This window comes from Canis lupus, chromosome 18 (assembly GCF_048164855.1).
Source record: "Canis lupus baileyi chromosome 18, mCanLup2.hap1, whole genome shotgun sequence".
Taxonomy (NCBI): domain Eukaryota; kingdom Metazoa; phylum Chordata; class Mammalia; order Carnivora; family Canidae; genus Canis; species Canis lupus.
The window spans coordinates 47360656-47381503 of NC_132855.1; the positions used below are offsets into that span (position 1 = coordinate 47360656).

Genomic DNA, 20848 nt, shown 5'->3' on the forward strand with positions numbered 1-20848 from the left:
TAATGAACATCTTAATAAAATAGATGATTTTTCCCTTTCAGAAAAAAGCCATAAGCAAACATCAGTTTATTTGGGGATAAAAAGAGAGGCACCAGGAGGGATTTTTTTTCTTTCTAGAAAAAAATATATATGTTGCTTTCTTCAAAATTATTTAATTCATGATGGCTACTGAAGGAAACTCAATGCTATTTACTCTTTCCACATTAGAAATTCTCTTTCCTTGGAGTTTCTAGGTGACTCAGTCTGTTGAGCATCTGAGTCTTGGTTTGGGCTCAGGGGGTGATCTCATGGGTTCATATGATCTATGGCTCATGAGATGGAGCCACAAGTCGGGCTCTGTGCTGGGCAGGGAGTCAGATTGAGATTCTCTCTCTCCCTCTCCTTCTGCCCCTCCTCCTGCTCTCTCTCTCCCTGAAATAAGTAATAAATCTTATTTAAAGAAGTTCTATCTGCTCATAGTGGTTACTGAGTCTCTATTTAAAACTCTTGGAGAACATGAAGCTTTGAGAATACAGAGTACTAATTAAGCCTTTTCCTAATTGCTTCATTGTGAAGCAAGATAAAGATGATTGTGAAGTGATTACTGTATTGTTTTACTCACTACGTGAGGTCTGTGACTCATAAATTCACTTGTAGTGGGCTGTTGACACTCTCTATGAAGTGACCACATTTATAGACCAGTCAGAAACAAAACACACTTCTCTTAGAAAATGGTGCACAGAAAATCTTTCCTAGAAACCACATTGAAATTTACAGTAAAATCTGTTTTTAGCAGACATTGTTATAATTTGTTGAATTTCCTTACTAAAGCAAAAAAACCTTTCTGTTGGGAGCATTATCATTGAAAATATTTCTAACACGGGTCTGAACCAGGATTGTGTGGGGGTTTGATTGGAGGTGAATTTGTTCCTCTAACTTTATGTTTTCTGTACTTTTAGGATTTTCTAAAATGAATGTATATTATTTTCATAGTGTGTACAGATTTTTATGAAATATTTTAACATGAATTGAATCTGGATGTTTTTCTATCTTTGTCAGTAGTTTAGAGTAAATATAGTGTGATATTCTTGGCCTAATTGGGTCGGAGTGTAATATTTTTAACTTTACTTTTTAAATAAGTTTTTGTTTTTAAGTATATATAATATTGTTTTTCTTTTTTTTTTTCTTTTTCTTCTAATAGCTCTTTGCGTTACTCTTTAAAACTGACTTATGTTGTATCAAATATTTGCTTTTCCCTTTGATGTTAGGTAATTTGTATAGGATTTAGTAAGGAATAAGTGAGGTTTCATGTTTATGATTTTTTAAGTCGTAAATCATTTAGCTCAGATTTTGATCTCAGTGTTATGAGATAGAGCCCCATGTCATGCTCCACATTGGGTGTAGAGTCTGCTTGAGATTCTCTCTTTCCCTCTACCCCTCTTTCTGCTCTTAAAAAAACAAATCAGCTCTGACCAGTGTACAGGCCAGAGAAAGGAAGAAAATCTTTGTAGAAGTATGATTTCTCTTAGTTATTGATTTATAATTTATAATTTAGTCACATGGCTGATACAGGCTGACATCTCATTTTGTACACTGGAGTTTTTCATGTTTTCCAGAATCTTTTACCCAGAATCCAAAAGGATGTATTTGTACTAATCACAAAGACTTGTTGGAAATTGCATTCAGTTAAAAAATAACTGAGTGACAAAAACTTTCTGGAAAATACATTGATAATATGTGCCAGGTTCCTTAAAGAGTAGTTTATTCCCTTTGACCTAGTAATTTCACTTTTAAGAACTTCTCTTAAGAAAATAATTTACTTTTGACAAAGGTTTATGTGTAAGGATGTCTATCATAGTATTATTATTTTTAATAGGAAGAGAATGGAAAACCTTGTTCAACAATAAAGGAGTGCTTTACTGGCTAAGATATGTGGCCTGTAAATAGCTCATTATTTAATGTATATTTAATGACCTTGGAAAATGCTCTTGATATTTGTCAAGGTAAAAAATACTGATGTAAAAGCCAAATAGAGACTTTGGTCCCAATTTTCTTATGTACGTATATGCTTAGAAAAAAAAAACAATTTGTAAGCTAATATATAAAATATATCTATATGTAGTTTTCTATTAGTTTTTTTTATCTTCTCAGTATTTCCCAAATATTCCTTAGTTGTCAAGAATGATAATTATAGAGAGAAAAACATAAACATCACATTTAAAATACATATAAAATAACTATAAACCTAAAATGCCATAGAAAAAAGATCACTGCGATGTAGATGTAAAATACTGAGCTCTCAGGTGAATTTTAGCCCTGTTTAAAAAAAAAAAAAAAGGCCCTGTAAAGCTATGCGGCTTTAGCTAACTATCCTGTCTTTTTAAGATTTAGCTTCTCTCTCTATAAAGAGGAAATTGAATTAGCCAATCTTCCTTCCAGATCTAAAATTTGATTTAATAAATTAGTCTCCTTATTCATGGTGAAGAAGCTCATAGGTCATAATAAATGAGTAATATATAATAATAAAATTAACTTTATTAATCTCTTTATGGACTTCATACTAATTACCACTATTCACTTTGTGCCTGGGGGCTCTTTGTTACAGATTGCTACAGAAGCCATCGAAAACTTCCGAACTGTTGTTTCTTTGACTCGGGAGCAGAAGTTTGAATACATGTATGCACAGAGTTTGCAAGTACCATACAGGTAATAACCACTGAAGAGTAGGAGGGGATTATGAGGAGGCTTATCCATCACCAGATTCGTTGTCAGAAAGGTTACTTTGGCCAGAAGATGGGGAACAAGCAGAGAAGCTATTAGAAGGGAACCAACCATGAAGCACTTGTAATTATCCAGGAGAGAAATCACAAGACCCTGACCTCTCCAAGGTAGAACCTGTAAGAGCAGTAACTGATGGGAAGCAGAAGGGAGAGGTTAGATAGAGAATGACTCTCTAATGCCAAGCTTGGATAATGACCCTATTACTTGCTCTCAGTGGGGATGAGTTCTCTATGGAATATGAAATCAGATGTATCTGTGGGACCTGGGTGAGGAGGTGGTACTTCTTGAGGATGACTTTCCTTCCTCTCTTGAGGTTTTCTAGTGGAGAACTTTTGTATTTCCTTTAATGAACTTATCCGTGAGGGTTCTAAAAGTAAGCCCAACCTTTTTTTTTTTTTTTTTTTAAGCCCAACTTCTTTGAATCTCAGTTTTTTATATGGTAAAAGGAGACCGCTGGATTTAATTGATGGATTTACAAACTTTTTTTTAAAATAATAGTAGAGCCTTTTTTTCTGAAGATGTCTTCATTTGAAATACAATATATGAAACAGATAGAAACAGAGTTGACATGGTTGGAGCAGAGGTGGGAGGCCCAGTGCCTACTCACCAGCCTGATCCCTCTACATCACCCAGTTAATGTGGCTCAGAAAACCCACCAATGTTACGCCTTGTGAAGCCTTCTCTAAATCCCCCAGAGAGTTCAGGGCTTCCTCCTTTCTTTTCCTAACATGGTATTCATAGTGTTCCTTCATTGCATAATTATAGTCAACTTGACTGCTGGGTCCCCAAGGGCAAGAACACGACTGATTCTTCTGCATCATGCACCATGGTCCTTGCAGCTTGTAGATGTTGGGTAAATGTGTGTTGAATGAATGTTTACTCAAGAGTGCATATATTTTGTATGCCCAAAAGTGGGGAGAAAGGGAAGGCACTTGTATTTATATTAACCCCTAACAGGCTCTTCATGTTTTCCTCAGCTTATTTTAAGTTGCCCTAACACTTGGAGGTGTGGCTAATCCTCCATTAGGCAGTGTCCTAAATTTTCACAAGTAGAAAAATGAAGACCAAACTTATGTTTTTGGAAACTGAACTCATTATTGCCCACCATGCCCCACTGCTGATCTAGCACAGGTTATGTTTTAAGAACTGAGAAATCAAAGTCAAGTAAGTTTCGTAATGTCTTCTTTTCAGAAACTCTTTGAGGAAAGCACACATCTTCGGGGTCTCATTTTCTATCACCCAGGCAATGATGTATTTTTCCTATGCTGGCTGTTTCCGGTTTGGTGCCTACTTGGTGGCAAATGAGTTCATGAACTTTCAGGATGTTCTTTTGTGAGTATTGGGTACATCATAAATATTGGATGTTCTCTTGTAAATGTTGGCAATCGAACTCTAGAAATAAAACTGAGGTAAACATCTTCATGCCTGGATAGAAAACCTTACTGTAAGGTTCATGATTCTGGTTATTCCAAAGGTGGAATTTTTCCTGAGTCTCTGTGTAGTATCACTGAAGTAATCCCATTTCTTCTGGGGAATCAATGACTGGCCTCCTCCCCAGTGCTGACTCATACATTTGACCTTTCTGAATCTTTGGCTCAGTGATGGTAGTGATTCAGTAAGGGGTTTCCAGGAGGTTTTGGCATTTGGGAAGAAACCTAACCCTGCACCAACTGCCTGGTTCATTTTATTTTTATTTTATTTTTATTTTTTAAAGATTTTATTTATTTATTCATGAGAGACACAGAGAGAAAGAGAGGCAGAGACACAGGCAGAGGGAGAAGCAGACTCCATGCAGGGAGCGCAACGTGGGACTCAGTCCCGGGTCTCCAGGGTCACGCCCTGGGCTGAAGGCGACGCTAAACCGCTGAGCCACCCGGGCTGCCCACCTGGCTCCTTTTAAAGAAGTCTCTGAACAGGGCAGCTAAAGGGCAGGTGTGCGACACTGAGTTTTGCAAGCCTTGGGAGATTCTAGGATAAATTTGTTTTCCTTGATACACAAAAAGAGCGATTAGAAGGTAAGAGCTGAAGAAATTCAGAAATGATAAAGGAAAAGCTAGATTAGGAGGATTTCTGCTCCATTGCTATGAACGCAAAAAATTATACTTCAGTCAGGGAAAGACAGACTTGAACTTAATTTTACTTCTGAAGTACTTAAATAAGCAGTTGGGTAGTGAAAAGTATGTATAATCTTTCTGAGCATCTAGATTTGGTGGTGAGTGAGAGTCTTCCCTTTGATAGCATACCATGATTAGTGATAGTAAAGTTTTACATTTAAATCAGAATCATTTAAGCCTGGTTAATATAAGGTGTTAGTATAATATTTTTGTTCTATCTAGACATTCCCTTGTGTATGCATTATAGTTTGCTCAGGATGACCTCAACAGAGGATTTAAAATTTCCACTTAATATCTCTGACAAATGATACACAGGAGCTATTTTTGACTTGAGCCAAAAGATCAAAACCAGGCATCACTGGCATTGGGGTTTTGATTAGATAATTATTTGATATATTGCTTTACTTCAAGATAAGGCATTGAATTGATTAAAATTGCTGACATGTGGGCATTTAGACTGGAAAAATCAATCTTCCACATAAAGAAAAGGAGATACCTTTCTGAAAGTAGTCCATTTTTAAAAGATCTCACAGGGACGAATGATGGCAAGCCTGAGATGAACCATTTGTATGATTTATTTAGAGTCCAAAGGAGAGGATGTGATGGACTCATAGTATTCTTCTGGGAAGGTTCCCAAATATTATCCTATTCCAGGCCCACTGTTTAACAAGGCATGTTGAAATAGCCAACTTATGGAAACAGCTCAAATGTCCATTGACTGATGCATGGATAAAGAAGGTGTGGCATATATGGAATATTACTCAGCCATAAAAAAGAATGAAATCTTGCCATTTGCAATGACATGGATGGAGACAGAATAATGCTAGGTGAAAAAAAAATTAGAGAAAGACAATTGCCATATGATTTCACTCATCTGTAGAATTTAAGAAACAAAACATGAACATGGCGGAGGGGAAGAAAGGCAGACCAAGAAACGACACTTAACTATAGAGAACAAATTGATGGTTACCAGAAGGGGGAAGGGGAGGGGATGGTGGAAATAGGTGATGGGGATTAGGGAGGCACTTGTGATGAGCTTTGAGTGTTGTATGAAAGTGTTGAATCACTATATATTCTACACTCAAAACTACTACTACACTATATGTTAACTCCCTAGAATTTAAATAAAAACTTGGAACTTAAAAAATAATAATAAAAGTAAAAAATACATAAAAATAAAATAATAAAAAGACATATTGAGAAATCTGTCCAGAGGAGGGCAGCTGGTGTGTTGAGAGAGAAAGGAGTTCCCAATGAAGCAAAGGGCCTTTTTAACAACATTCCAGTTAAGGGCTGAATTATGTAAAAGGATGTACATTTTTCTTCTATTTGAAAAAGAACTTTTTAACAATAGGCTTAGTCAAAGTTGCTACTTCCTGAAACAAAGGATGGAAGTCAACTTAGGAAAAGTGCCCAAGGAACAAATATTGAGAGCTGGACTTCTTGATAGCCTGTAGAACCCTTCCCAGCTTTAAGCCTCTATGATTCCCATGGCATAGGTTAAACATGTGGATGCATTTTGAGAGAAGCATATCTGTCTCTATAAGGAACTCACTCTGGGACACCTGGGTGGCTCAGCGGTTGAGTGCCTGCCTTCAGCCAGGGCATGATCCTGGAGTCCCGGATCGAGTCCCACAGAGGGCTCCCTGCACGGAGCCTGCTTCTTTCTCTGCCTATGTCTCTGCCTCTCTCTGTGTGTCTCTCATGAATAAATAAATAAACTCTTTAAAAAAAAAAAAAAAAGAAACTCACTCTTTGCTGTACAGCTCACATGTTTTCCAAGAATCCAATGTAATTTCAGCACTACTGCCTATATCTGTTATTTTTAATAGTTGACATGCAATATTACATTAGTTTCAGGTGTGCAACATGATTCAGCTTCTCTATATATTATGCTATGCTCACAGCAAGTTCAACTATCATCCCTTACCATACAATGCTATTATAATATTGACTGGATTCCCTATGCTGTACCTTTTATTCTCATGACTTATTCATCCCATAACTGGAAACCTGCCTCTCCCACTACCCTTCACCCATTTTGCTCACCCTCCTCTCACCCACTTCCCCTCTGGCAACCATCAGTCTCTTCTCTGATTTATAGGTCGTCTTCTGCTTTTTATTTATTCATTTATATTTTTCGATTCCACACAAGTGAAATCATAGGGTGTTTGTCTTTTTCAGTCTGACTTATTCCACTTATAATAATATCCTCTAGGTCTATCCACGTTGTCACAAATGCCTACATCCGTTATTGATGGCCACAATCACACTACATAACAACTAACCACTGAACCCCAGTGACATACAATAACAAACATTCCTATTTGCCCACAAGTCTATGGGTCAGGTGGATGGGTCTGCTGATCTGGGTTAGACCTAGCAGATCTCAGCGAGGCTCACTCATATGTGCAGGGGACTAAAAGCTAGTTGGCAGGGCCCACACAGCTTGACTCCCTCTGTGCCTTGTCTGCTAGCAGGCTAGCTGGGCTTATGGTAGTCGGCAGAGAGAGAAGCACACAGGCCCCTGAGTGATAGGCTTAGGACTGGCAACCATCACTACCACCACATCCTGTTGGGCAAAGCAAGTCACAGGCCAACCCAGATTCAAAAGTTAGGAAAACTAATTCCTCTTCTTAAAGGGGGAGCTGCAAAGTCACATTACTAGAAGGTGAGGATACAGAGACAGATGAAAAATGGGGCCATCTTACAATATGTTACACTGAGGTGAACTTTATGAGGAAAAGTGTTTATTTGTTTTGTTTTATTTTTTAACTTCTGTTTTTAATTGAGGCAATGCTCTCTAGTTGTAGAACTGTCCGCTGTCTAGCATTATAATCTTAACTCTATGCATGCTTTGTCTTTGTTTTTGCAGGGTATTCTCAGCTATTGTCTTTGGTGCCATGGCAGTGGGGCAGGTCAGTTCATTTGCTCCTGACTATGCCAAAGCCAAAGTATCAGCAGCCCACGTCATCATGATCATTGAAAAAAGCCCTCTGATTGACAGCTACAGCCCTCACGGCCTCAAGCCAGTGAGTTTGATGTTTTGATGATATGATATATTCCTAACTGATAAGTACAAGTACTCTAAGAGGAAATTTAATAAAACTTGTGGCTTTTTTTTATTTGCTGGTAATAAAAAAAAACTTTCTAGATCATGAGATCATTTTAATAAATGCTAATAATGTACATTTACATCCCATACTTTTGTAGAACAAGGCTACAGGGAGATAGAAATACTGCCCAATTTATAAGCAAATCTTGTTAATTAGATTTTATTATATGTAGGTCACTGTATTCTTGGGGAACATATTTGAGTTAGCTCATTTCTATTAACAATACGTGCTATAAAAACACTGACTCTTAGATCTTATTTACTGCACTCTGGCAGTTACAAATGCAGCCTAATTGTAATACAAGTTCACTGTCTTTTGACACCTGGTAGTAGAGGGGGTTTGCTATACAAAACTTTGGGGATTGTAATAATCATTTTTATTGTTACTGTTCTGATTTTAGAATACGTTGGAAGGAAATGTGACATTTAATGAGGTCGTGTTCAACTATCCCACTCGACCAGACATCCCCGTGCTCCAGGGGCTGAGCCTCGAGGTGAAGAAGGGCCAGACGCTGGCCCTCGTAGGTAGCAGTGGCTGTGGGAAGAGCACAGTTGTTCAGCTCCTAGAGCGCTTCTATGACCCCTTGGCTGGTTCAGTGGTGAGCACACTTTCTTACCTCATTTTAAGTTTTTCATCATGTAAATGCCTGGATGTATTTAATTCTTGACTATAAGCCACAGTTTTTCCAACCTTGAAATAACAGTCTCACGGAAATTCTGACATCCTAGATCAGGGCTCTAAGCTATGTCTGCGGCCAGAGGCAGCTTCTCAGGCCTCTCTCTCAAACTTCCCCTCCACCCTCCTTTGCCAGCAGCCTGTTATCATCTGTCTCCTGAGGCAGGGCTGGAAGGGGAAGTGGAGACTGAATGCAGGCTATCTAGGAGATCAAAGGTGAAAGAAAGAATAACAAGAACAGCAGGTTGAGCGGGGTAGCAGAGTCCAGGGGAGGGGTTTGAGAAGGGGAAATCTGGAACATTTTTATGACAAAGGATAAGATAAAATCATTGAGAGGGTATTGAAACACCTCCTAAGGAAAGAAAACAACAACAACAGTGAGATCAACAGATTTGGGAAGCAGATAAAGAATATAGAGGGATTCCCTTTTCTTTCCTGAACTAAAAGAATAAATGGTCACATTTATTAATTTAGCACTCAATAGTCATTTACTGAGTGCCTGTCAGGGACTATCTTAGGTACTGGGGATGAGATAGGAGTCATGAAGGGAGCTGTGAAATGACTACAATGGAGAATAGGAAAAGAATCAAATTAGGAAGGAATAGAAATGTTTATTATATGGGTATTTAGTTGTTGGTTGTTCTATGAAGTGCTATTAAAAAAAAAATTAACAACAAGGGTGCCTGGGTGGCTCAGTCAGGTAAGCATCTGACTTTTGATTTTGGTGCAGGTCATGATCTCAGATCATAAGATCAAGCCCCACATCAGGCTCTGTACTGGGCATGGAGCCTGCTTAAGATTCTCTCTCTCCCTCTCCCTCTGCCCCTTCCCCACTCCTCCCTTTCAAAAAAAAAAAAATTAATGACTAGAATGGTGTGAGCACTGACCAAACAGAATGGATACCTGCTCTGTACATATTGATGCCCCAGTTCCACATGGAATCCACTTGAATTAATGACCATTGTGAAAATAGACTTACAACCTGTAGTCCAGAGCTCTTTGAAAATTCAGTCATGCTGGGGCAGCTAAGCATCTGCCTTCAGCTCAGGTCATGAACTCGGGGTCCTAGGATCAAGCCGCATATCCAGCTCCCTACTCACTAGGGAGTCTGCTTCTCTCTCTCTCTCTCTCTCTCCCCCTGCCCCTCCACCCTGCTTGTGTTCTCTCTCTTGCTTACTCTCTCTCAAATAAATAAAAAAAATCTTTAAAAAAATTAAATTCACTCATGCTTACTCATAGATATTTTTTATTGTATTCTACTCAGTCTGTTTCTTAACACCTACATAAGCTCTGTCCTTTATTTTTACTTTCTTGTTTTATATTTTCTTTTCTTTTTTTTTTTTTTAACTTTCATTTATTTATGATAGTCACAGAGAGAGAGAGAGAGGCAGAGACACAGGCAGAGGGAGAAGCAGGCTCCATGCACCGGGAGCCTGATGTGGGATTCGATCCCGGGTCTCCAGGATCGCGCCCTGGGCCAAAGGCAGGCGCCAAACCGCTGCGCCACCCAGGGATCCCTTGTTTTATATTTTCTGTTCTGATTTTATGCTTCAATTTTGCTATTAAAGTTTGAACAGAGGACTCTAAAGGTAGAGACAAAGGAAGCAATTACAGAAGGAAATGTTAGCTCTCAGACACTGATTATGGCCCCTAATAGGTGTTGAGTAAGCAGTGTATTAAATGTTGATCTTTAATGAATTATAGGTTATGTCTGCACTCAAAGACTCTAACTGAGGAGATGGGACATATACTTCCATGAGTTCTATAAAGGAAGGTAGACCTACAGATGGCTCTTAAGGGATGAGTAGAGCTGGTTGCATGAGGGTGAGAGTGAGCATGCAAGATATCATTTGATGAAAGAGATAATGTGAGCTGTGCTTGATAAGTTATTTGCTCCCAATGTCCATATAACCTCTTTTTGTCTGAAATAGCAGATTTAATGAAAGTTGTGATTTTCACACTTTTAAATTATGACCCATTTAGGAAGAGCAAAAAAAAAGAAAAAAAACTCATGGCCTCCCCATTGTACTCATACTCACATGTGTTAGTTTAGTACTGCTACTAAAGAGAATTAGCCTACACCTTCCAGATTTTGCACAGTGCATCTCTCTGGTAGAACCACAATTACTTCCAGAACCAGAAGGGAGTCTGGGAAATAGTTTTTAGCCTTCCACTCCGGTCATATATGGAAGGGTATACACAGAAGAATATGGAAATGAATGCTGAGTGCACAGGGCAAAAACCATCTCAAGACAACACTTAAAATACATGGGAAACAAAGTGTCCTTATCTATTGTAGGAACACTATTGTCTGCTCCTGTACATTTGTGCTAGAGCTTTGAAGTCCTGCCAAGTGGTGCACAGTAGCCAAAATTCTTAGCCAAGTGTCCTCAAGAAACACTAATATGTGTGCCAAGTTTTGTTCATAAATATCAATGAGTAACCCTTAAGAACTCAGTTAGTAGGTGACTTATAATTAGTTCTCACTGTCATGTAAAATATGAGTGTGGATTTGAGCATGATTGCTCATAAGAACCGCAAAAGGATGTGATCCTACAGTCAGGAAATCCTCATGATCATCAGTGGGCCTTGAATTGTACTTTGTGAAATAGTGACCAGAGGTGTGATTCTCAAAATGATGTGTATCAGAAGGGCTTACAGAGCTACTAAAGAACACAGCCACCCTGGCTCATTCCAATCGGTCGGCCTATTAATTTTTACAATTTTCCTAGGTGATTCAGATGCCAACTATCATTTCAGAACCACTGAAATGATAAATTGGAAAGATGTAGATTAAATTGTGGAGAGTCTTGAAAAATGAAGCTACTGAATTGTACAGAGTGGGTACTTCAAGTTTTGTGGGGCGTGCAGGTTATACATTTTTAGAGACTTGACTTAAAAGAATACAAAGAAATTAGGTACAAAAGTGAATATTTACTTCTAATAAAACAAATCACAACAAAATATTGAAAACGTAAAGATTCAAGTCCCTTTTCTCATTTAATTACTTAAGAAAGAGAGAGACAGCATGAGCGAGTGCGCCATGAGTGGAGGGAGGGGAAGCAGACCTTCCCCCTGAGCAGGGAGCCTGACAGGGGCTCCCTCCCAGGATCCCAGGATCTCAGTTAGAGCTGAAGGTAGACGCTTAACTAACTGAGGCACTCAGGTGCCCCTCAGGTCTCTTTCCTCCTTAAGCAGATACATAAAATCACCTAGAAGAGCTTCCTGACTGCAGCCTGTGCCCCCCACTTTCCCCCCACTCAGAACACAGTTCAGCAGCCAGCAGTCACCTGCAATTCAGGACCCTTGAAGATGAACTTCATTAACATCACTGTTAAATCGCTTCTGGTCTGAGTCTTCTCCCATCTATCACATGCACCATTGGCAGAAGCCTGTGGTCATAGTCTGGTTATTACCTGGCGGGCACTTGAGCTAAGTGGGCCCTTCCTCTGTGAGGGAGGATACAGAATGTCTTTCAATGATAAGGTGTGTGTGTTACCAAAACCCACCCTGTAGTGTACACATTCAATCCCAGCTACCCTAGTTACTGTGTGATCTTGTGCAAATTACTTACTTCTGCTCATCTTTTTAATCTGCAAAATGGAGATTAAAACCACGCCTGCCCCAGGGGCACCTGGGTGACTCCGTTAGTTAAGCTCCTGGCTCTTGGTTTTGGCTCAGGTCAGGATCTCCTGGGTTGTGAGATGGAGCCCTACGGTCAGACTCTGAGGTCAGCACGGACTTGGCTTGGGTTTCTCTCCCTCTGCCCCTCTGCCCCTCTGCCCACTCACTACACACTCTCTCTCAAATAAATAAATAAATCTTAAAAAAGAAAGCAAAACCATACTACCTCACTAGGGCTGTTGTGAAGATCAAACAAGAAAATGCATGAGACATGCTTATCACAGGACTTACAGTCAGTGCTCACTAATTTATCTATAATCATGATTTCAGAGTAAATACATATAACAGAGTAGTACATATTTAACATATGATTGTGCTTATGAAGGAAGCAGCACATTTAACAATCTAGAATAGAGATAGCTGGCCATTTAACCTGATTTTACCTTATTATTACCAGTGTGTTTACTTTCCTAGTTAAGTTTTATGTAGGCCAGTATCTTTGGAACAGTGTTTTCTGAATCCTCAAAGTTCCTTGGTCTTCCCTCAGACCATCACTCATGCCTCAGCCCAAGAACCTCTGCACTGGTCTTTATCACATTTGGGTTTCTTTTTTTTTTTTTTTAATTTTTTATTTATTTATGATAGGCACACAGTGAGAGAGAGAGAGAGGCAGAGACACAGGCAGAGGGAGAAGCAGGCTCCATGCACCGGGAGCCCGACGTGGGATTCGATCCCGGGTCTCCAGGATCGCGCCCTGGGCCAAAGGCAGGCGCCAAACCGCTGCGCCACCCAGGGATCCCCACATTTGGGTTTCTAAACCTGTTTTCTCTATAGAGAGGATGCTTCAGCTAACACAGGTTTTAAGTATTTGCAATTCCAGCATATCATGTGGGAATGATGAGGGCCAAGAGTGTTACCATATACAGCGTGATAGAGAGAAACTCCTTAAAACCTGATGGGATGACTCAAATTTGCCTAATTAGATTAGTTTGGCAGTATCTGTTTCCCTCCCAGGAGCATAAGCTTAGAAAAAATTAAGCTACTCCTTTCCTGAAACTTCCATTTCTCAAGTACAGTGTTCCATTTAACAGGATCTGCTGTTTTGCCACATCTTTGTATGATTTTTACTGCCTCTCTCCACCCTCTACTTCCCACCTTCACTTAACACTATAAGGATGCCTGCAACATAGATGCTGGAAGAGTCTCCATGGCAACTGGGCTCGGTACTAATAAGGTCATGGCTGTGTTTTCTATCCCTGCACTTGGCAGCTTCACAAACAGAAGCCGCGTTCCTGCAGCAAAGACTATACCTTACCCCTGGCCAGCTGTCTCCCAGGGGCACCAAGCCAGGCACATGGGATCCAAAGAGTATATATAGCTCAGTAGACACTCACCAGCACGATGGGAAAAGCCTGCATCTGAGTCACTTGCTTCTTTGGAGGGGATGAACTAGCTCTCTCACTTGAATACCAGAGTTCTCTTGCAAAGTAGATCTTTTGGGCAGACCTATGTGGATCAGAGCAAGGCTGTAAGGGGCACTGCCTAGGCTCTTGCACGGTAACCTAGAGAGCCAGGTCACTGGAGAAGAGGCAGTTTCTCCTTCCTACTCCTTTGGCCCAACATTGTAGATGTCTGTCCAACATTTCATCTTCTCAGCCTGCATCCGTCCACTGTAGTTTCAGTTACAGCCACACAGAGTTAACCAATCTCTGACAGTCTTGAAGCACTGTGCTGAGTGGGGTCTAGATGAAATCTCATTCAATTCTCAATTCTATGAGTTTAGGAATTATTATCATAATTCTCATTTTATCCACAAAGTAGCTGTCAGAGAAATTAGCTCATTTTCCCAAGACCAACAACTACTTAGAGATACAGCAGCCATCTTATTTCTATTCCGTTTAACTGCTACATCCCATTCTTCTAAAACCTGATTCTTAGAAACCTGACCTGCAGACCTCTCATGTGCTCACAGTAATTACTGATTTCTAATCTTAGCTAATTTTCTTGTGAAAAACTGATACATAAGAATAAGGATGCTAGCAAATTTAATGCCATAAAACAACACAAACTTACTATCCTACAAATTCTGGAAGTCATATATGTAGAATAGATTTCATCAGGCCAAAATCAAAATGTCACCAGGGCTGTGTTCCCTCTGGAGGCTTGAGGGGACTGTTTTCTAACTCCTGGCCCCTTCCTCGATCTTCAAAGGCAACAATGACTAAATGAGGCTTTGCCATATTGCACAGCTGTAAGTGTCCTGCCTCTGTTTTGCACAGCTAAGGACCCTCATGAGTACATTGGGCCTGCCTGGATAATCCCAGATCATCTTCTTATTTTGAGATCAGCTGATGAACAACCTTACACCTTAATTCCCTTTTGCCATGTGACATTATATTCTCAGAGGTTTCATGAGTTAGAACGTGGATATCTTGGGGGGTGAGGGGCATGATCCTACTTACCACAGCACATAGCGAAACCAGGGTTAAAGCAGAAGAAACGTGACAACTTATCAGAGCATACAATTATGACCTTGTTCAGTTAACTTTGACAATCCAAACTCAACAACAACAAAAATATTGTCCCATGGTAACCTGACAATTTTAGTGTATGAAATAATGACAGTGATTTTGCTAAGTTAAAAATGTGCTGGTCATGAGTCACCCATGAATTCTCGTTTTCAGCTAATTGATGGCAAAGAGATAAAGCACCTGAATGTCCAGTGGCTCCGAGCACACCTGGGCATCGTGTCTCAGGAGCCCATCCTGTTTGACTGCAGCATTGCCGAGAACATTGCCTATGGAGACAACAGCCGGGTCGTATCACATGAAGAGATTGTGCAGGCAGCCAAGGAGGCCAACATACACCACTTCATCGAGACACTCCCTGAGGTAAGTCTTTCTCCAAAATAGGAGCCCAGGAGCCTGTGGCAACCTCCCTGGCCTACACTTTGATTTCTAAAAGGCAGGTTTTCCAAACTTGAAGAGAAGTGAGCGACCAGAATACACACCTGTGCACAACATCTTGCCAAACTTCCTATGCCCATTTGATACTATGCTTGCCTGACCACCTGACTGGCTCTTCCTGTGAGCAAGCCTGATGGAAAAGCATGTGGTTGCAGGAAGCCTTTCCCTCTGAGCCCAAGTACAGGCTCTGTAGAAGTAGGCATAGCCGCCTACCCTCATTCCTCTCCCGACCTTCCTTCTGCCTCTTTGCTGCTCTCTCCCAAGCTGCAAGCCTACCTCTGTGTTGGGCCAGGCTGGGGAGCTGAACCCATGTCAAAAAGAAGGCTCTCCCTGAATAGAGCTGAGCCCTGGGAATAACTGTGGTATCATGTAATCCCTCAATCCCTCATCTTTGCACATTTCATGGCCTCCAAGCTCTTATAGGATTGATTGCCGAAAACTTCCTTGGGGCTCTCTGAGCTATTGTCCTTGGATGCCCTCTGAATTCTTCCCAGGAAGTTAAAAGGAACCCTACCCTCCCTAAAGCCCTCCCTTTAGATCCTGTGTTTTGAAGTCACCTTGAACTGGCTTGTCTACACCATGTCCCATCACCACTAGTTACTTATAAGGAAGCACCCCTAAAGAATAAAGCTCAGTAGCCTCAAACCAGTAGGGAAGGCAATTTCCTTATGTGTAAGGATGGCAATACCAACTGGCCCTAACTCTTTCCCAAACTTCCTTTTTCTGAGGCTCTTCTGATAACTGCAGCCCCCACATCACAGACCCCCAGGAAGAGGATTGTCCCTTTCCCCTCCTTTCAACCTTCTTGCCCAGCTGTGGGATAACCGGTCTTTCCCAAGGCTAGAAAACTTGAAAGACATAGCTTCAATCCCCTTTACTAATGATCTCAAAATATGGGCATGAACCATCACATTAGAACCAGCTAAATCAGAAGTGTTGGAGGTAGAGTCTAGCAATCTGTGTTTCAATAGCCCAGATACCAGGCTACAGTTTGAGAACCACTGGGCTGGAGGTTAACAGAGACAAACACAGAGAGTAAATATTAGCTTCTCATTAAATATACTCCTCTGGCATTCATTTGTCTACCACAAGGACCCAGCCCTTCTGGGCTCCTGGTCTCTGTCACACAAAGCACACCTATAGACATCATGATTCTTTTCCTCAATGTCTAGATGTGGAAACAGAAGGCAGAGCCCATTGAGTCCTGTTCTCTGCCCAAGGACCCACTTCTTTACCTGAGCAATTCCTACTAGGATTTCCCTCACCCCAAAGGAGGCTAGTCTGGTGACCCACTTCCTTCAACAGCTCTGCCTTTACCTGCTGCAACAGGATCAGATTGTCTCGGGGATCCCTACACTTATGTAGAACACACGTCAGTGTTCCTGCCTTCTGAGGGACCTGCAGCCCCGGGGCGGGCGGGGGGCGGGGTGGGGGTGGGGGAACCAGTGGAAAGCATCTGCTGGAAACTCAGGTGAGATCCTCGGACTTTGCCTGCAGGTAGACATCTCGGTCTGAGTGCCACTGAACTAGGGTGACAGATATAGCAAATAAAAATAGCCAATCCTATATAGAACATGAATTTTTAAGTCAAACCCTGATTGTCAGAATCAGATATACTTCCAATCTGGCAAGAGCCTGTAAATTATGATAGTCTTGTTTTCTAGGTTACATATGCTGTCGTGTCTTGTTCCTGCTCTCTTCTACATAACCTTTTAACTCGTGTATCATCCTGTTGAGTAGTAAATGACAATTGTCTACTGTGGGAAACAATATGTGAAGAACTTTGGGAGAACTCTAAAATAAAAAAAATTAAAAAGATATTTTAGCTTTTAAAGTTAAGGATCAGAATGGAATTCGTTAGCAGCCATTAAAATTATTGAAATGTTAGACATAGTTTTATAAAAACAGGTAAGATTAGCATCCCAAGAAGTTCTTCCCTTCCTGACTTTCGTGCAGAGAGCACCACCTGCTGGTTATAAGTAAAATGAACTTCATTTATTTTTTGCATTGCCTGTTTGAAGTCTGATTTCTTTCCTGGAACCAATCTTTGTCCCAAATATAATGAAACCAGGAGCCTGGAAGAGACTAACATTGTAACAGTAGTCTTCCTCATAAAGATATTGACTTGTTTACACTGAAACATGGCCTCTTATGCCCAAATGTCTATTTTCTCCCTTTTTTCTTCTTTTTTTTTTTTCAATTTTTAGAAAAAAAAATTTTTTTTTTTATTTGAGAGAGAGCGAGAGTGAGCACTGGAGAGCAGGGGCAGAGGGAGAGAAAGAATCAGACTCCCCACTGAGCAGGAAGCCAGACATGGGGATCAGTCCCAGGACCCTGGGATCATGACCTGAGCTAAAGGCAGACAGTTAACCGACTGAGCAACCAGGCGCCCTCCAAATGTCTGTTTTCAAGAAGAGAAGTCAAACCTGCCATGCAGAGCTATTTTTTTGATGTTTAATCCTCTGTGAACCCATTCTTAGCTTCTGAACCTAAACTTTTTTGTGTGTTTATGAATGTGATTATCCTGTTTTCTGTGAGCACACTCTTTTTTTAGGTTATCAGTTCTCCATTTCAATAACAAAACCCTATTCACAGAAATACAACACCAGAGTAGGAGACAAAGGAACCCAGCTCTCTGGTGGCCAGAAACAGCGCATTGCCATAGCTCGCGCTCTTGTTAGACAGCCTCATATTTTGCTTTTGGATGAAGCTACATCAGCTCTGGATACAGAAAGTGAAAAGGTAAGAATTTAAATTGGATTCAGTATGCTTGAATCGGTTGTCCTTGAAAGGTTTAAATAAATGCTTCGGTCTTTCACAGAAGAGAACAAAATTCAGTCCAGATATGTTGATTGTTACTTACGTCAGTGTTCAACAGAATGTAGACCCTTTCTGTAGCTGTTATTCAAGAGAACTAAGACAAAATAAGGGAAATTAGTCTTATAGCACTTAGGCTCCAAAAAATAGCCCGGATCACCTTATATTGACCAAAGATGCTGTGTTAAGGAGGTCACTTTCCCATTCTACTGGTGGTATCTCCTCAGCAACTATATAAAAAAACAAGAGCTTAATATACTGTAAAAGATGACTGTACCCTAAGATAAATATTAGTAATCATTTTCAGTTTGAGCAAAAAGTTCACTATTCGAGTATCTGAAAGACAAATTAATTCTGAGCTATACCCTGTCTTAAAAATACCAAATTCAAGGAGGCTGTGTTCAGCTTGTGCTCACTCTCCTTGAATTTGCTGTAAAGCTGGACTGAAGGGTGGCCCTGGAGGTGTTCTGTGGGTGGGCACAGCAGTAAATGTTTTTAAATGATTGAACAGACTGTGTTTATTGTCATAACTTTCAGAACAGATGACCTCTGTCTCAGAACTAATCCAGACTACGATTCACTTATCTCCTGTTATGACAGATTCCTTGCTTTGTCAATTCTGTTGTATTTCACTGATACCATCCTTAAAGAAGGGAGGATGATTATGAGCCTTATTATGGAGGAGGAAAGGAGAGGACTGTTTTTATCAGAATTAATTTATGTGGTTATTGGTCAGGTTGTCCAAGAAGCCCTGGACAAAGCCAGAGAAGGCCGCACCTGCATTGTGATCGCCCACCGCTTGTCCACCATCCAGAATGCAGATTTAATAGTGGTGTTTCAGAATGGCAAAGTCAAGGAGCATGGCACACATCAACAGCTGCTGGCTCAGAAAGGCATCTATTTTTCCATGGTCAGTGTCCAGGCTGGAGCAAAGCGCTAGTGAACTGTGGCCATATGAGCTGTTAAATATTTTTTAATATTTGTGTTAAAACATGGCATTTAATCAAAGTTAAAAGGTGAGCACTTACTGGAAAAACTATGTAGAACTACCTGTTTAACATTTCTTGCTGCAACTGAAGATCATTCCACCAAGTTCAGAGTCTTCAGATTTTATAATTAAAGGAACCAAAAGAAACATTATCTGATGGAATAAAATACTGGTGTTAATTGCATTATAAAATTATAGAGTAATTCAAAGTAGATTTTGTTAATAAATTGTATAATTTTTGTTTATATTTTATTTGTAACTTACTGCTTTGCTGAAAGATTATAGAAGTGGTAAAAAGTACTGAATGTTTGAATAAAGTGCTAGCTATAATAAAACTAAACTTTTATATGACGAGAGTCCTCTTGTCTAAAATGCCTATAAGTATATCATCTCTCAAATGAAATATTAAAGATTACTAATGTATTTTTTTTTAAAAAAAGCCTTCTTTAAAAACTCCCATTAATTTTTGTGAAAATGGTTAAATAGTGTAAATAATTCCCATTGTATATGTTTTTTCACAGTGGGTCCTAAGGAACCACCAGCCCTCATTCTCTGTGGACTTGATCCTGCTGGTTCTTGTGTTTCTACATTATGACGGCTCTCAAACCAACTACACATATCAATGCAGAATTTTAGGGGTGGGAGGGTGGCACAGGATATACAGGGTATAGCATATACTCTGCTATATGTCAAATATTTTGTGTTGCTCTTATAAAGGGCTCTTACAGGATCTTAATATTTCTGCACTTTAAAAAATATAATAACTCTTTTTCTGTTTTGATAATGAATCACTTTTCCCAATAATTGGTCTCTTCCAAAGCTGACCCTTCTAGTGGCAGATATATGCGAATGAAAAAAGAAAATACCACAAAGAATGATACTCTGACTACAAACAAATAAATAAGCCCAAAAGCACTACAAACAAGATTGAAAGACACAAGCTAGAGTTGTATTTGCCATATTTATTGTAAACAATTGATATCCTTACTATCTAAAGAATTTTAAAAAGAAAAAATGCTACCACCACCAAAGAAGAAGGGGCAAAGGACATGATCAGGTAGTTCCCAAGGAAGAAATACATTAGAAAAATAAAGAAGTGCACACTCTCAATAATGAAAGAAATGTAGATTAAAATAAAATACCCTGGAAGAGTAATAGCAGCCTCATGGTGAAATAAGATGTCCTGTGTTTTTGTCCTTACCCCTACCCCAACAACAATAATTTAGCAGCCATCCACAGACACAAGTGCCTCTGTGGGAGCTGTGGGATCTAGAAGCCAAGGGTCCTGAGGGAAGTCTCACCCACCTGTGTGTCACATAATAGGCAGACAGACCTTGGTCCTGGCTATGGATGGTGGCCTGTGAACTGGCTCCAGGCCCTCTCAGTCCCAGTTCTAGAAAACACTGTGGTAAACAGTCACCCATGGATGACACAGCCTTTGTAGAAGTCCAGGAGTTCAGAGAAGAAGTTCCAGAAAAAAAGAGCAAAAAGAATACTAGCTTGAATGCATTGGAGAGGGTAAGAGGAATAGCTTGACTTGTCCCACTCCTCTATCGTGGCAACACAGCTGAAGGCCCAGGAGAGAGCTTAGCCCCTGACTTCTGTTGTGGAGGGAAGTGAAAACAGGAAGGAGTACCTGGCTTCCCCAGCTGTGCAGAATGCTGCCAAAAAGGTTTATTTTCCTCATCTAGAGGACTGGATTTTGAGATGCATGACTTTGAGAGGGTGTGGGAAGAAACTGGGAAAGCAGCAGATTGGACTCTGAGAAGGTGTTGAAGATACATGGAT

The 20848-nt window shown here is 40.2% G+C and overlaps 1 protein-coding gene across 1 annotated transcript in view; it reads left to right on the plus strand.

Moving 5' to 3' along the window:
• The window catches only part of ABCB1 (ATP binding cassette subfamily B member 1), a 97998-nt gene extending 78587 nt beyond the window's left edge, over positions 1-19411 (plus strand). The window contains exons 22-28 of the mRNA XM_072784285.1: positions 2585-2685; positions 3952-4092; positions 7750-7906; positions 8391-8588; positions 14974-15180; positions 17851-17997; positions 18809-19411. Coding sequence (XP_072640386.1) covers positions 2585-2685; positions 3952-4092; positions 7750-7906; positions 8391-8588; positions 14974-15180; positions 17851-17997; positions 18809-19012 — 1155 coding nt within the window. The 3' untranslated portion in view covers positions 19013-19411. The remainder of the gene's footprint in view (positions 1-2584; positions 2686-3951; positions 4093-7749; positions 7907-8390; positions 8589-14973; positions 15181-17850; positions 17998-18808) is intronic.
• The last annotated feature ends 1437 nt before the right edge of the window (positions 19412-20848 follow it).